Below are 15,644 nucleotides of genomic sequence, written 5' to 3'. Positions count from 1 at the left end.
CGGCTGCTAGAGGTGGCTAGAAGTAGCGTGAAATGGCTAGAAGCAGCTAGCGGCTGCTAGAGGTGGCTAGAAGTGGCTTGAGAGAGCTTTAGGTGGCTAGTGGCAGATAACAGTGGCTAGAAGTAGGTTGAGGTGGCTGTTAGTGGGTTGAGGTGGCTAGAAGAGGCTATCTGAACCTAGCAGCAGATAGCGGTGGCTAGAAGTCAGTACAAGTGGCTTAAGATGGCTAGCAGCAGCTACCGGAGGCTAGAGGTTAGTAGAAGTGGCTTAAGATGGCTAGAAGCAGCTAGCGGAGGCTAGAAGTGGGTTGAGGCGAAAACAGCTACAAGTGGTCACCGGCTGCTACCAGCAACATCAATGACATCGATACCTATTGGTGAGGGTCTGTTGTGTGGAGATGAACGATTAGTGAAAATCAAAACAGTTGAAGGGGAGATTCCCCCCCAAATAAGCAGGCCGGTATTATTGTCCAACTGAATTAGGGAAAGCTTAGAGGTAATTTTGGAAGGAAGCTTTGAATTTAGTTTGTTTGGGCTACAGTGGATGCGTTGGGAAATAAATCACTTGGAAGTTTTTTATTTTTGTTGTTTTTGTCATGTTCAATGTCTAGAAAAACTTGGCTTTAGGGGTTCCTAAGTTGGTTAATATGAATCCCCTCATCCTAAGATGCTGAGACCAGGATTTGCAAAGAAGCTGACAACAGATAATATGGAGAGGAGGACAGCAAAAATAAAGTGAAAAAAGAAAGAAATATAAGTTAAAGGGCCCCATGCCTGCCTTAACCTTGGGCCCCTAATGCCTTAAAAACCGTCACTTTACATGCCCCAGCTTGTCAGGTGATACTCATCTCGTCTAGGTGCAAAAACTAAAAATGTGATTGACTAGCTGTACTGTGCTTTGACTTTGGAGCTTCAACAAGAATGTATCCTTTCCAGTCAACTTACGCCATGATGCTGGAGATGGCGAAAAGCTCAGCCACCAGGTAGGCCAGGTAGCTGAACATGAAGACGAACAGCGGCTCAATCTCACGCACCCTGCTCGTGAAGCGGGAGGTGAACGCCGCCACAAAGCCAAACAGGACGCCGAACAAGACCCCGCCGATACCCACCACGAAGAAGCGGGCCACACCCAGGAAAACATCCGTGGAAGAGATGGATGGCATGTCGGCCAAAAAGGCAAACATGCTGTAGAGGACCTGAAGAGGAAGACACAAACATTATTGCTTTAAATATACCAATATATATATATGTTTGTGTATATATGTATGTATGTAAATGTATGTATGTATATATTAACTACAAGGTTACACCTTAAACACTTAAGCTGACTGAACTGGAACTGGAACCATAAAATGTTTTTCTTTTTCTTTTACTGAATGAAAGCATGATATTTTATTTTCCAGTGGGAGAATCTGAAGCGGAAATCTTCCATTCCTGCCTGCATGCCTGAGCTCATGCAGCTGTTAACAATGTACCAGCAGACCTGCATTGAAACTTGCCTTTCTAGTGAAACTCTGAAGCAGCTGCCATTGTTATAAGAAGGCACCACAACAAAGGGGGACTGATGGTCAGGCAGGGTGGGAGGTTTCCCTCTGTTGTCTGTGTAACACTGAGATTAGTCACTTTAAAGCACATTCTTATATAAAACAGACTTTGAGCAATTTAATTATTTTTTTTATTGCAAAATAAAAAGGTGAAAGTCTTATTAATGTTAACTTTTAAAGGCAGAGACCCTGTTCTGTGTTGATTTAGCCCAGGGGTTCATCTAAAGAGCCTATTTTACATCAAACCCAGCTAAATAAAACTTTTAAAGATCTGCTAAATAATCAAAAATAATTATCTTATTTCTGTTATAGCTCAAAACATTTTTAGATTTTTAGTTTGAAAAACTACAAAGTGTATATTTGCCTTTGCAAGATATCATTATATGTTATTATGTATTAGATTTTGGTACTTGATACTGTTATATAAAATAAATAGGTTCTGACCTTTTATCAAGACAAATGCATATAGACCCTTAATTATTTAAAATAACAATAATAATTGCGAAAAACCTGTATTTGTTTTACCTCCTTCATGTTTAAACCTATAGGTTGACTGATCTTTTTCAGACTTATTGCAGCTCTGGAGTCACAGTTTACAAATACCTAATTTAGCCAAATTATTGGTCAGTTTTCTGAAAGAGACCGCTGGATTTTTACATAAAATCTGCTAATATTTCAAACAATTTATGATGCTAAGGGTCTAACAGGGTTCTAGCTATCTTTCATAGGGGAAATAGTCCTGAAACACTATAGGATCTCCGTTTTTTTCCACATGTTTAAATTTTTGCTTTAGGACAGAAACTCTGAAATTCACCCTTACATAAACAAAGCACATGGTTTGGGCAAAAATACCTTTAAGGTTATGTAAAAACTCCAGATGCTTTTTTTCTGTTATTCTGTTATGTTTTTATTAGATGCCTGAGTTTTTATAAGCAGATTTCGCAATTAAAGAATAAGAAGTGCTTTTTAACCTGTTAACTTGAAACACCAAAAATGCCTCAAAAGGCATAATCTAAATCAGCTGCTGTTCTTTCAAAGGTGGTCTAGCCTGCCATATAAAACCACCAGGCTGCAACTCTGGAGGTCCCGTCAAAAGGCTGTAATGTTGCACATAATGTTTTGGACAATTTAGGTATTCTAGAAAAATTACAAGGAGATCCGACAAATCATTTTTGGGATTGTGGATTCAAATTGCAAAAGAAATCGATTAGAAGCATATTTTAGAGGTAGGCGGATCGATCCTAGGATCGATACTATCGATATTTGGTATTGATATCGAACAATATTGGTTAAACAAGATCTATACTCTTTCTTCTCTCCCGCAAGCACTAACTGCAGCAAATTGACTAATCTTCCCACCAGTTTTTCATCGCTTCGCTGCTTCCCCCTCTACACTGGTCACTGGCTCAGCACACAGGGTCAGCATGACCCCGCCCACTCAGCTCTCTCTCCAATCAATGCATAAAACTGCACCGCAGCGGAGCAGAAAAACATGAAGATGGAAAGAAGCAGCGTTTGACTATATTTAACAATGTAAATGAAACAATAGCAAGCTGTATGGTTTGGAAAAAACGGTTAAATTCAGAGGAAACACAACAAGTTTATATAAGCGCATGAAAAACCAACACGAGCAAGAAAATGTCGAGCTACAGAAACAGAGAGAGGAGACGAAACTTTACCCATTGCCTCATAAATAAATAAATACATAAAGCTTGATTGTTAAAAGGTATCGGTATCGTATCGATATTGCAGATACTGACCCTGAATTTACTTGGTATCGTATCGGTTAAAAATCCCCATTATCGCCCACCTCTAGCATGTTTCCTTTACCAAAAAGATGAATATAAAGCTGACAAACCCAAATGGATGTTTTGTTTCTATTCAAAGGTCCTGATAAAAAATCTTAAAGACTATTTAAAGAGGACGAACCTGAAAGAACTTCAACATTGAATGTGTTTTTAACTCTCCCGACTTTCCTTTCAACTGTTTCTCATTTGAAAGAGTGGCTAAAAGAAGGAGACCTATGGGTTGCACGGTTTAAAATCCAAACAGACACCAATTACCTTTTGTTGAAGCTGACCTCACAAGGCATCTGGGTTCTCAGGGGTCATAGTTTTAAGAGAAATCAAACCATCTTCCCGATCAGGTTTGCATGAGTGAAATGAAAACTATCTACATAAACTGTCTCGCGCCAACAAATACTCACCACAGTGACGGCATCATTGAAGAGGCCCTCTCCAAAAATCACTATGTAGATCTGCTCGTTGACTCCAACATCATCGAACACATTGAGAGCCGCCACAGGGTCAACAGCAGAGATGATGGAGGCAAACAACAAGTTCTCCTGCAGAGATATTTTTCATGTATCAGCAGCTGATTTTTTTTATAGTTGACATGACACTCTAAAGGGTTCACAATTCACCTGCAGATTAATGTCTTGAACTTCGAACAATTCAAATTGGCAGATGGCGAAAAGGGAGAGGCCAATGCCAATGCTGTTCCACAACGTCCCAACTACGGCGTACCACAGCACCGTCCCAATGTTTTCAAAGAAAGGCCTGGTGGGCATAAAGTAACCACTGTCCAGGATGATAGGCGGTAGCATGTAGAGAAAGAAGACATTGGAGGTGAGAACGGCGGGGGGTTCCTCCTTCACAGAGTGCATGATGGCCCCAACTATAAGGCCGATAGCGATCAGGAGGCATGATTCTGGGATCCAGATGGTGATTTTTTGGTAAATGTGGAAACCTGGGAAGATAAGATGAAGGATTTTAGGGTTAGACCTCCAGATCTGCAGTCGGTTGAACCTGTCTGCTTTTCTACATACCAATTTTGGAAAAGGAAGCCAATAGCACCCAGAGGGTGAACTCAAACGGGATCTGGATCCGAGCGTAGTCCATTGTAAACACAGGAAGATTACCATATTCCTCTTCTGGAAAGGGCTGAGGTTCCTCAATACCGCTGTCAAAAGGTTTGACAGTTTCAAAGATGCCTGAGTCTGTTGGCTTTGGTTCCTTTAGTTCGCATTTTCCAGTAGTGCAGCAAAGGAGCAAAAAGATCATACAGAAAACCCAAGTCTTAGTCCTTTCAACTGACAAAGCAAATCTCTCCATTTTTTACAAGAATAAAGAAATCTCCAAAGAAATCTACATTAAACTTTAAAATTAGACTAGAAGTTGTAGAGGTCTAGAACTTGTGAGGCCCTTGTGAACTCCCACAGACAGTTTCATTGAATGTTGGAGTTTCGTGTAACTCTGCAAAAAGAAACAGTCCCTCCTCCCAAAGCCTCAGAAGGATAAGGACTGAGGTGCGAATCTGGTTTCAACTGTTGCTGAACCTGCTTGCTTTACCTGTTTGCCCTACCTACTGGGTGGAGCTGCATGTTGAAAACAACATGAAGAGGAAACGGTAGCACTGTCCCATTGGTATGTTGTCATTAGGTCAAACCTTAGCTGTCTCAGTTGACAAACACTCCCACGGTTCAATGGCAGAAACTTAGGATGGACTGGAATAAAGCTGGAAGGCCAGCCAGAAAACCGGTTTTGGGATCTGCAGTACCGCAACAAATCCACACGATGGCAGCAGAACACCGTTCCTGTGATTTCTGAAGGAGCTTGATTTCTAATTTTAATGTGACTTTTGCAAGTTATAATGCTTTATTGCAATGTTTTCTGTAATAATAATAAACAAAATGAATAATATATTTTTAACCTAACAATATATTTAAATATTTTAATACTTGCCAACGTATTTAGATTTATTTAGAGGGTCCATCAAAATTTTTTGGGGATTGGTCCAATGCTTTTGTATTCCTCTTTTTTTTTTTTTTTTTTGCTATTTATCTTGTTTTCTTAAAACACAGACAGAAAATGGGAAAAAAGAGTTGCACTCATGATCAATTATAAGTAGCTAAAACGGTAAAAATATGAATAAAATAATCAAACTATACATAAATTGACCTTTTATTGAATTATTTTTAATAATTATTTTAATTTTCTTAACTATAGATTAAAAATATGTACTACTTGTTGAAGTATTTAGATTTATTTTAAAGTGTACAACACATACGTTCTATGGGGATGTGATAAAAGTTTCTATTTTTATGTTTCTTATTTTTTCTCTTTATCTTGTTTTCATTGAAAAGAAAACAGACACAAAAATGGGGGAAAAAAGGAAGAGTTGGACCCATGGTCAAAATATAAAAAAGACAATCGAAATAAACCTGAACAAAAAAATAGGCAAAAAAGAAATATGGTTTAAAGTGTTTATTACATTTCTAATGTGACACAATTACTATCAAGTCCACCTTTTAATGGCTCACAAAAAATGATTTGCATGAATCTAACTGAGTTAGTAGTTAAATAGGCTGTCCATTCTCGAGGAAACTTAAACATGGCAGAATTAAAGCATTTCTATGTTGTTGAGTGTAATGCATTTCTGTAAATGGATGTAAAAGGTTTATATCCTGTATCACAATCTCTTAATCAAATTTCATTCTGGCAAAGGCAGGGCAAGTTTATTTATATAGCACAATTCAGTACAAAAACAAGTAAAAGTTCTTTGGATGAATTCAATAATAAAATAGAAAGATACTAAAAGCAGAATAAAAGCAAGTTAAGATGAGAACAGCATGATAAAAGCTGGTATACAAGGTGGAAGATTGATGGGGATTCAACTTCATCTGCATCTCTTTTCCCTCAGGCACTAATATTTTTTGATAACTGATTGTAGAGTTTACGGGGCTACCTTTGTTTGATGATATTAAACATTCCCAGATTACAGTATATGTAACTATACAGGCTACTTGTATAGATGTTGGTTTGATAGACTGTGTGACTCCAGTTTCATCTAAAATGCATTTAAAAAGAGCTTGTAAAGTTTTATATATTTGGTTTCCCTTGTTTTTTTCATTGCATTTCCATCTAACAAACATGTGCAATTCTCTCTGACTATCAGAATTTTACTTCTTACCCATTTCTTTAGTACCACTTTGTCAGTAAAATCAAAATTATTGTCATCTCTTCAACAGTCATTTTGAAATACAAATTTATAGTCAATATAAATAATAAGTTATGTTCAAATACAAAGATAAATATGTTAATACTACAAAACTAGCTTTGTTATCTCAAAAACAAATTTTAAACAATTCTAAAATAAATTTTTAAATGGTATATTTTGCATTACATATATATAAAATATATATTGTATATCTTTCATATGTATTTCTAAATGAATTAATTTGAACTATTAAGAGCAAAAATGGAGGTATACAGGTGCTTTTATTGTTTCTAATTGGATGCAACATTAATTTAAACCTATGTTGAGGAACTCTTGTTGTATTTTAACAAAAATAATAAACAGTTTCAAAATGAATGATACATTTATTTATGTTAATTTCAATTTTATTTTATTTTATCTTATTTAACTTTATTTTATTTTTATTTTATTTTATTTTATTTAAGTTAATTTTATTTTATTTTATGTTATTTAACTTAATTTTATTTATTTATTTTTTTTTTATCTTATTTAACTTTATTTAATTTTAATTTTAATTTCATCCAGGAAGAAAGCGTAAGAGACGACGTGATGACGTCACGGGTGTTCTCGTCTGGGGGGGCGTGGCTTAACGCTGCTGCGGTTTGGGTGACGTCCAGAAGCAGACGTAGAGAAACAGTGCTGCAGTTTGCAGTCCCTCACCTCCACACTGTTGTCATTTTCCTCCAGAACTTGGCGGATATTTGGCAGCAGACAGCTGAACCCAACAGGTAAGCAGCACATATTTTAAACGCTTTAAGCTCGTTAAATCATGACAGACCGGCTGTTTTCGTCGCGCTGTCGGAAGCTAACTGCCGCGTCCTCACTGTTTATTAATCAGGGTCTAAGTTCTTAAACGGAAGATGGAGTTACTTTGAACCTATTTGTGTTATTTTTGCTTTAAACCCGACATATATCCAGCTATTAAAAACAAGTGAATGCAGCAGTTTGGTAATACGCGCGTTATGACCCAAGTAGAGGCTGTTATTTGCTTTAAATTTAAGGAAATGTTGAAGAACTAACAGCCTTGTTAAGAAGGAAGTGTTTGAAATGAAGAGCTTTACTTCAGGCCTTAGAACATACTGCTGACTCACTTATGTAACTTTATTTAAAATGGTTTTACCTGCAGGTTTGTGTGATTAAACGGATCATATTTTCTGCCTTTTTTATTGTTTCCCTGAGCATCAATGATCTGTAATGTTGATAGATGCATCTTCAGGACAAGTTAATGTGTTTGTGCTGAAGGTGATGCTGGCATGTGGTGCTGACAGCTCACTGCAGTCCTGCTGCTGATGTTTAGTTTCACTCTGAGGGAGTCAAGGTCAATGATGATGCTCCTTCTAATGGGGGGATATATATTTATATATGTGTGTATATATGTATATATATATATATATATATATATATATATATATATATATATATATATATAATTTTTTTTTCTATTTTTAATTTATTTTCCCTGCATGGTGTCTTTCTACATGGAGTTTGCATGTTCTCCCTGAGCATGCGTGGGTTCTCTCCGGGTACTCCTGCTTCCTCCCACAGTCCAAAAACATGACTGTTAGGTTAATTGGCTTTTCTAAGTTCTCCTTAGGTGTGTGTGTGAATGGTTGTTTGTCTCTGTGTTGCCCTGCGATGGACTGGCGAGCGGTTCTCTCGCCTGTAAACAGCTAGAGATAGGCACCTGCGCCCTTTCTTGACCCCCGCTTGGGCTTAAGCGTGTCACAGAAAGGATGGATGGATATATGTTAAGTTTGGGTTTTTTGTTGTTGACATGTTTAGATCGATATGGGAATAAAGACGGATGGAAGAATAACAACATCTGGCTATTTGTTTTCCACTTTTCCAGAGTATTAAAAATTTGACAAAGTAAGTGAAAGAAATAATTCGAGATAAAGTGCTGTATGTATTTATTTATTTTAAAAACAGATTATTTAGGTCCTAAAAGTACGGTGCAAACTGCAAAAGCAGTTATAATGCAAAACTCCCAAAACATGCAAGCGTTAAAAAAAACCCGAAATGCATCTCCCAACCAGACCCATTCCTAAATTGTAGACATGAAGGCTCGTCTGTAGTGGTCTGTATCGCACCGGGTCTGCAGGAGCCTCTGACTGAAGACACTTCTGAAGAAGATGCTCACTGTTGTCCATAATGTTCTTCCCTTTATGAAGAATTCTTCTTTGTGAAATATCCTCCAGAGGTTCTTTTCAATTAGCTTGTTGAGCTTCTTTTAAAGTCATTAGCTCTGTTACCCCAGCAGATGATGGGGGAAGAGTCCCCACTCTCCACAAGATACGTAGCATCTTGTTGCTTACGCCATAGGACCTAAGCTTCCTTTGGAAGTACAATCTGCTTTTTCCTTTCCTGTAGACGGCTTCACAGTTGTGCCTACAGTCTAGTTTGTCATCCAGGTGAACCGAGGTATTTATACTCCTGCACCACCTCAACTTCTTCTCCCTCGCTGTTAATAGGTTTCAGCTTGTTCCTGTTTCTTCTGAAATCTACTATGCCCTCCCTTGTTTTGTTGACATTCAGGAGCTGATGATTGTTTCCACATCATTTCGCAACAATGGCTGATAAGTGATATTTAGTGATATCAAATGTTTCCCTTCCCTTTGATATCATAAACAAAACAGACACAGCAGAGCCACTGCTTCTCAGCTTCAGTCAAAATAAATCTAACACCACATGAGCAACCAGTCCCCCCCCTTAAAAAAACCTGCAACTCCATAAAAATAAACATACGTTGTTAATAATTGGCTTAGATTTACTTATCAACTGATCTAGATACACTCAGAAATGATACAAAATTGGCTGATACCAATATTGATGCAGATATATCATGCATCACTAATAAGATGGAATGAAGGAGACCCCGAAACAATAATGTCCTGATTCCTGTAAAAGGTTATTTTAGTGGAAACACTGAGGTGTTTCTTTTGGTGTTGTTCTATGGAGTGAATTTTGTCACATAATTTTTTGCAAGCAAAAACGTGTTTTGTAAACAGAAAGTAAAAAAAACTAAACATGTTTTGTACATGGAAATGTAATTAAGAAAAGTTTTTTAGAGAAGCTTTTCTGCTTTATTATTATTATTATTTGAAGTTATTTTATTTTCTCAAAAAATGTTTATTATTTGTCAATTTTTTCCTATATTTAGTTAGCTAGTTCAAATTCTATACTTTCGAAATTTTCTGTCTCAGATTGAGTTTTACAAATTGCATTCACATTTTACAGATATGCAAGCGTGATCTATCATATTTTTTCACTTTGGAGTCGGGAGCGAAGATACATTTTTAGAACTGGATCTAAAAAAGAAGAATTTGAATAAATGAAAACTCGTAAATATAATCCTTTATTTTTTTTTTTTGGAAAAACTAAAATCTGAGGAAGCAGCAAGTTTCATTTCTGGATTGCATTTTTTTTTTAAATCAAATTCCCATTTACAAAACTTTCTATATTCTTGCAACAGTAGTGGAACAAAATTTACTCCACATTTTCCCTTATTTTAATGTTTTAACAGCAATATCCCCTGCTTCTACATTCCAGGCATTTTGTTTGATTCTTCTCCCAGTTTGAAATTTATAAACTTCTGTTGGTTGCAGAAGAAACATTCAAATCTTGTCCCCATAAATAACTCAGTTATAAATTCAGACAGTGCAAAAATAAATATCTTTACATGTTGTTATCAAAGCGAGTCAATAAAACCAAATAAATGAATCAGTTTTTACAGTGTAGATGTTTGCAGCTGTATTCTTCCAGCGATATAGCTCGCTGTGAAGCGTCTTGTCATGACTCATCAAACGCTCCCATTCAGCAGGCAGACGCCTGTTGATTCTGTGTTTCTGTGGATCTTCTGCTCTGCTAACCCAAGCCTGCAGCCTGCTGCTTGTCTGGTGGTTTGGGGGCTAAGGAGGTTCCCATTCAGCCGAAGGGAATCTAATCTGATTTGATTTTAGTTAAATTGCATATAAACATTCTAAAATGTTTCTCTTCTTAAATATAAGCAGTTTAAGGCATGTTTTTACTCACAATGAAAGAATCAGCTGGTGTATGCCTATTTTAAAAATAATCTCTCTTTACTTAGCTGTAGCATCCTTAAGATGATTGTCTGGTTTTGTTTGTGAGCATTTGGCCTACTGCTGCTGATGATGGCACTTCTCATGTAACAGCCTCCTTAATATTAATGTACTCTGGGGAGGTTGGAGACCCATCAGGGCGGCGCCAAGTCACTAAAGGCCCAAAGGTTTGCAGCTCCCGGAAAGGAATCCATGAGGATTTTAAAGCAGTACAGCTTCGACTGACAATTATTTTTATGGGCGACCAATCAGTGGATTCCTTTCTTTAAGATCTTTATCATAACTTTCTGATGAGGGCTGGTATGGAGGGAATGTTGTTCCATTATAGTTCCAAGGGAAAAAAATTATTTAAGGACAATCTTGTTTTGACCTTTAATCTAGATTAGGGCTGCAACTAACGATTATTTTGCAAATCGATTAATCTGTTGATTATTTTTTAAACTAACTGATTAATTATTGGCTAGCCAAATGTTCCTTAAAGAAGATTTTTTGCAGAATTAAACCAGGTGAGACTAAAACTTTTCCACTTGAGGAGTTCTGGATAGAGCATATTGACAGACAAATTATATATTTTTTTATCTTAAATGCAAAATGTTTCTATATTTTTTTTACAATTTTGGTATTATTACTTCTCTAAGTGAGTTGTTCTGTCAGCTCAACGTACATTTTAGAGTCTATTCTCCAGTTAACGATGAATTGATTATTTAAATATCCGCCCTAATCTAGATACTTAAGTACGTGCCTGTCTTTTCTACATGTCACCGAATTTTGGTTGAGATGCGTAGATGCTTCTGTTTGGCATGGAAGAAACAGGAAATGGATATCATGTATCAACGTTCCTCTCACAAACACCTTATCTAGCAGGACTAGGAAAGCTAAGGTTTACCTTCCAACTGGTGCTTTTTCTATAAAATAATTAAGAAAACCTAAAGTTGTTGATTCTAATTGGTTCAACACAAAGTTGTTTGTTTTTATAGTTGTGAAAAAAAATTTCAGCCTAGTGACCAGGTGTCCTGATTTGTGCAGGATAGACCCACGTTTTTCACTTTCGCAGTATCCCACATTTCAAACAAAAAACCCCCCAAAAAAGTCAAGTGTATTTTTATAATATTTTTATTTCCTAAATCCAAAAACAAAACTGTGCTAATGTCCCACATCATGACTTAGCTGAGCGTGACGTTCTTAAACTGAACAGATGAAGGATTTAAGGAAATAAAAGGCAGCAACAGCAAAAGACTGTGGAACAGTTTATAACTCAGTGATTGTCAGACAGCTTTTAGTGAACTTTACTGGAGTTATTTTAATTTTGATACAAGGGGAGCGGGATGTTAAACAATACTGAAAAAGCCTCGTCTGTCCTGCATTGTCCCTCATTAGCTTTCTAGCTGTGTCGCTTACATCACATGTTGCAAACACTTCTGGTGTGTTTACCTCTTAATATTGATGCAAAGTGGATCGACTTCCAGATTCCTGATGCTTAATGGATAAAAACAGCACAAAAAAAACTATTGTTCCAAAATAACTATGGATATTCCTGCTAATTATTGCTGCATGCAAACCTCTAAGTATATGTTACAAACTCAAAACACAGCTTTCCTACAAGTTTGGATATTGCTAGGTCTGCAAATAAGGATCGTTTTGCTAATTGATTAACCCGTTGATTCATTTTCAATTAATCAATTAATAATTGGGTAGCAAAAGTTTCTTTAAAGAAGATTTTTTTTTACAGAATTTAAACCAGGGGATACTAAAAATCAGTGTTTTATAGTAACAAAGTAAAAATACTTCACTACTGTACTTAAGTATATTTTGGAGTACTTTATACTTTCCAAGACCAAGAGTATACATTTTTTTGAGAACTTTCACTTTTACTTCACTACATTTACGAACTTAATTGCATACTTTTACTCCGATACATTTTCAATGTTTGGTTTAGTTACTAAGAAAGGAAAAAGAAAAAAACGAGCGAGATAAACGCAAGTGTTTTGTCCCCACCTACTGACCACAAAGTCGGGTCTTGCCAGAGCTTGTTCATCAACACCAATAGGATACGCCTGTTTCGCAAAGCCAGTCTAAATGTATCCTACACTTGGTTGTTTATATTATTTTAAGTGAATTTAACGTTCAAAGTTTACCAAAATGTAAAAAAAAAGTGTCATTCAAACTGCACCTACTTTTTACTTATATTTTTCTTTACATTACTTGAGTACATCTATTTTTACAGTAATTCTTATACTTAATTACACACCATTTCAGATACTTTAAGACTTTTACTCAAGTAACATTTTAGTCAGTGACTTGGACTTTACCAAACTCATATTTTGGAGAGGTACTTATACTTTTAATTGACTCAGAGATTTCAGTACTTTATACAACACTGCTAAAAATGTTCCACTTACAGCATATTGACCGACAAATGTTTGTATCAAATATTCAAAATATTTTATATAATTCTCTACAATGATGGTATATTTACAGCTCTACGTGGGTCGCTCAGTCAGCTAAAGGCTTGTTTTAGAGCCACTATCCCCCAGTTAATGATTAATCAATTACTAAACTGATTGATGCTTATTTCAATAGTCAGTTAATCGTGATTAATCCGATTAATTGTTTCAGCCCTAGATATTTCACAGTTAGGACATTTCAGATCCAGCTCTGTGCTGTGAAAACTCAAGCGTTTCCCTGCAAATTCCTTTGCTAGCTGCTAACTGTGTATCAGATTTTCTATAAGATACAGTGGTCAGCAGAAATCACCTTAAATATGAAGGCAAACTTTAACCAAACAGCTAGAGGGATTACTCCGAGTATTAACATCTATTAAAACAAAAACAAACTCAATGAAATTCTGGTTGGCTTCCAAATTAAGCCTGTTTTTGGTTGCCATGACCCAGATGACTGAGAATTTACACAGGCACCTATTGGACTTCATGTTTTTAAGTTCAACGCAGTTTATTTAAATAATGCCAATTCACCGCATATCTCAAGGCACTTTAAAGAGACAATTTAAGCAGATCATACAGTCAGATTAGTTCAATTGTCTGGTTTATGCTTTATCATTTATCAGTCAGTATAACTAATTATTTTTTCCTGATCAGACCAAGCAGCTGTTTATATTTCATTTGAAGAGGCATAGTGCTAAAGATGTTTACACTTTATGGGTATCTCTCTTGAGTTTAATAAATACTCAAAGTCAATCTGAAAGTTTTATAGTTGCATGGGTGGGATTATTTTCCTGCTAGACAGGATTTCCTGTTTTTCTGACTTCCTTTTACACCACCGCTTCAAAGTTTTAAGTAACAGCCGACTGCTTCATCCCTAAATAGCTCTTTCTTAGTTATGTTTTGAGTCAGTATGTTGCTACAAGACAGGATTAGCACCAATGAAGTGCTGTTAACACTGCATGGCATGGTGTGGCATAGTGAATCCATTACATCCTTTTATTTCTTTGCTGATTCAAACTCCTCCTTTCATTGGCTCGTCTCATACACCAGTGTTGATGTTGAAACTAGAGACTTTGATGTGCTCAGTTGGGCCTCCTACTTCTCCTATTCTGGTTGGAGACAGTTTATTCTGAATAGTTCACCATTTGCTGGCAGTCTCTCCAAAGGAATAGTCATCGTTTTTAAGAAGAGGAATAAACTAGTGAGTTCTGCTAGAAAGTTATTTTTTAACCATCTACAAATGATAATATTCCACATACTCAGCTAGTAATAATAAATGTGCTAACAAGATGTTAAAGGGTCAATTAGCCTGTTAACAGGATAAACATGGACTGGGTTACAAATTGCGCAATTAGTTTTAATAAAAGGCTGCTGTGCATCACTAATTCTAATAAAAACTACCTGTTTCCAGCTTTACCAGTCTTTTACCACTTTAAAAACATTAACTATTGAAATTCAGGGATCGAGAATGGAACATAAGGGGGAAAAAATACCAATCAGCTTTAGCACCTTTATTCCTATAATCCATCCGACCTTTATTATACTTGGCGTGACTTTGTTTACATTGCTCTAACCAGAAAGCCAGAGCTCTGGTATCTTGTCTGCCCAGTTATGCTGCCAGTTGTGCATCAGCTGCAACAGTAAGACAAACAGCCGGATCAAGTGTTCACCAGTCAACGAGATGTCAGTGAGCGCTAAGAGTGCAGGAGAGAGTATAGGGGGGTAGTCGCTGCCTCGTGACAGCATCTGCAGCGTGACTTTGTTTACACCCAGAGGGCTGTAGCTCGGCGTGTTCTGGAGCGCTGATGTCATGCAGACACATTTGGCTGCAGATTTGTGCAGCGGTGTTGTGTTCAGGGGGTCTGGAAGGAAATGCTCTGTCATGTTGTGTGCCAGTAAGCCACTACAACCTCGTATGAAAGTGGCAAAGACCTGGACCGGGAGCTGAAACACAGAGGTGATGAATTCACGTGGATGAATAAACCTTGAGAAATCATGCTGCTTTCATTCTTGTTATGCTGCAGGAAGTTTAGCTTGTGGTTTTCTTTCTGAAAGACTTATAAGTTGACTCTTTAGGCTTGCTTCTGCTTTCAGGGAGGTTCTTCTGTGGAGTGTATTTCATCTGTTGAGTGAACTTTTACCAGGAAAAGTTAGCATTTTCTTTTTTTTTTTAATCCGTGTAATGATCAGTTCTTTAGTATCTCTAAACTGACTTTGGAGTTGAGAATTCAAAACTTTTAAGATTTTACTCCAACAATAGCGTAGCGTAGATTATTGTCTCGAGGAAAAAAATATTTATAGCTGCAGAACATTAGAGATGTCGGCCTATTTTAGGTTAGACTTAGACAGATTTTATTTGTCATTTTGTTAACACGTGTAAATCAAAAAGAAATTTCATTTCGAACAGCTCTCTGGACATTTTCATCTTTTTAAAGGTGCAGCCTTGAAAAATAGTAAAAATATATATATATATATATCTATATATATATATAGATATATATATAGATAGATAGATAGATAGATAGATAGATAGATAGATAGATA

At 36.5% G+C, this 15,644-nt stretch overlaps 2 protein-coding genes across 6 annotated transcripts in view; one reads left to right on the top strand and one right to left on the bottom strand.

Annotated features, from left to right (window-relative positions):
• LOC107086446 (sodium/hydrogen exchanger 2-like) overlaps positions 1–4,819 on the bottom strand; it is a 17,601-nt gene extending 12,782 nt beyond the window's left edge. The window contains exons 1-4 of the mRNA XM_015377390.1: positions 4,371–4,819; positions 3,966–4,291; positions 3,750–3,887; positions 945–1,195 (exon numbers count right to left, since the gene is read on the bottom strand). Coding sequence (XP_015232876.1) covers positions 945–1,195; positions 3,750–3,887; positions 3,966–4,291; positions 4,371–4,656 — 1,001 coding nt within the window. The 5' untranslated portion in view covers positions 4,657–4,819. The remainder of the gene's footprint in view (positions 1–944; positions 1,196–3,749; positions 3,888–3,965; positions 4,292–4,370) is intronic.
• Positions 4,820–7,174: 2,355 nt separating this feature from the next.
• LOC107086469 (type I inositol 3,4-bisphosphate 4-phosphatase-like) overlaps positions 7,175–15,644 on the top strand; it is a 53,420-nt gene continuing 44,950 nt past the window's right edge. For all 5 annotated transcript variants that reach the window (XM_015377432.1, XM_015377435.1, XM_015377434.1 and 2 more), the window contains exon 1: positions 7,175–7,308. The gene's annotated coding sequence lies outside the window, so the exon portion shown is untranslated. The remainder of the gene's footprint in view (positions 7,309–15,644) is intronic.

Source organism: Cyprinodon variegatus, unplaced genomic scaffold, assembly GCF_000732505.1.
Source record: "Cyprinodon variegatus isolate N-32 unplaced genomic scaffold, C_variegatus-1.0 Scaffold153, whole genome shotgun sequence".
Classification (NCBI taxonomy): Eukaryota; Metazoa; Chordata; class Actinopteri; order Cyprinodontiformes; family Cyprinodontidae; genus Cyprinodon; species Cyprinodon variegatus.
This window is presented reverse-complemented; position numbering and strand designations above follow the sequence as displayed.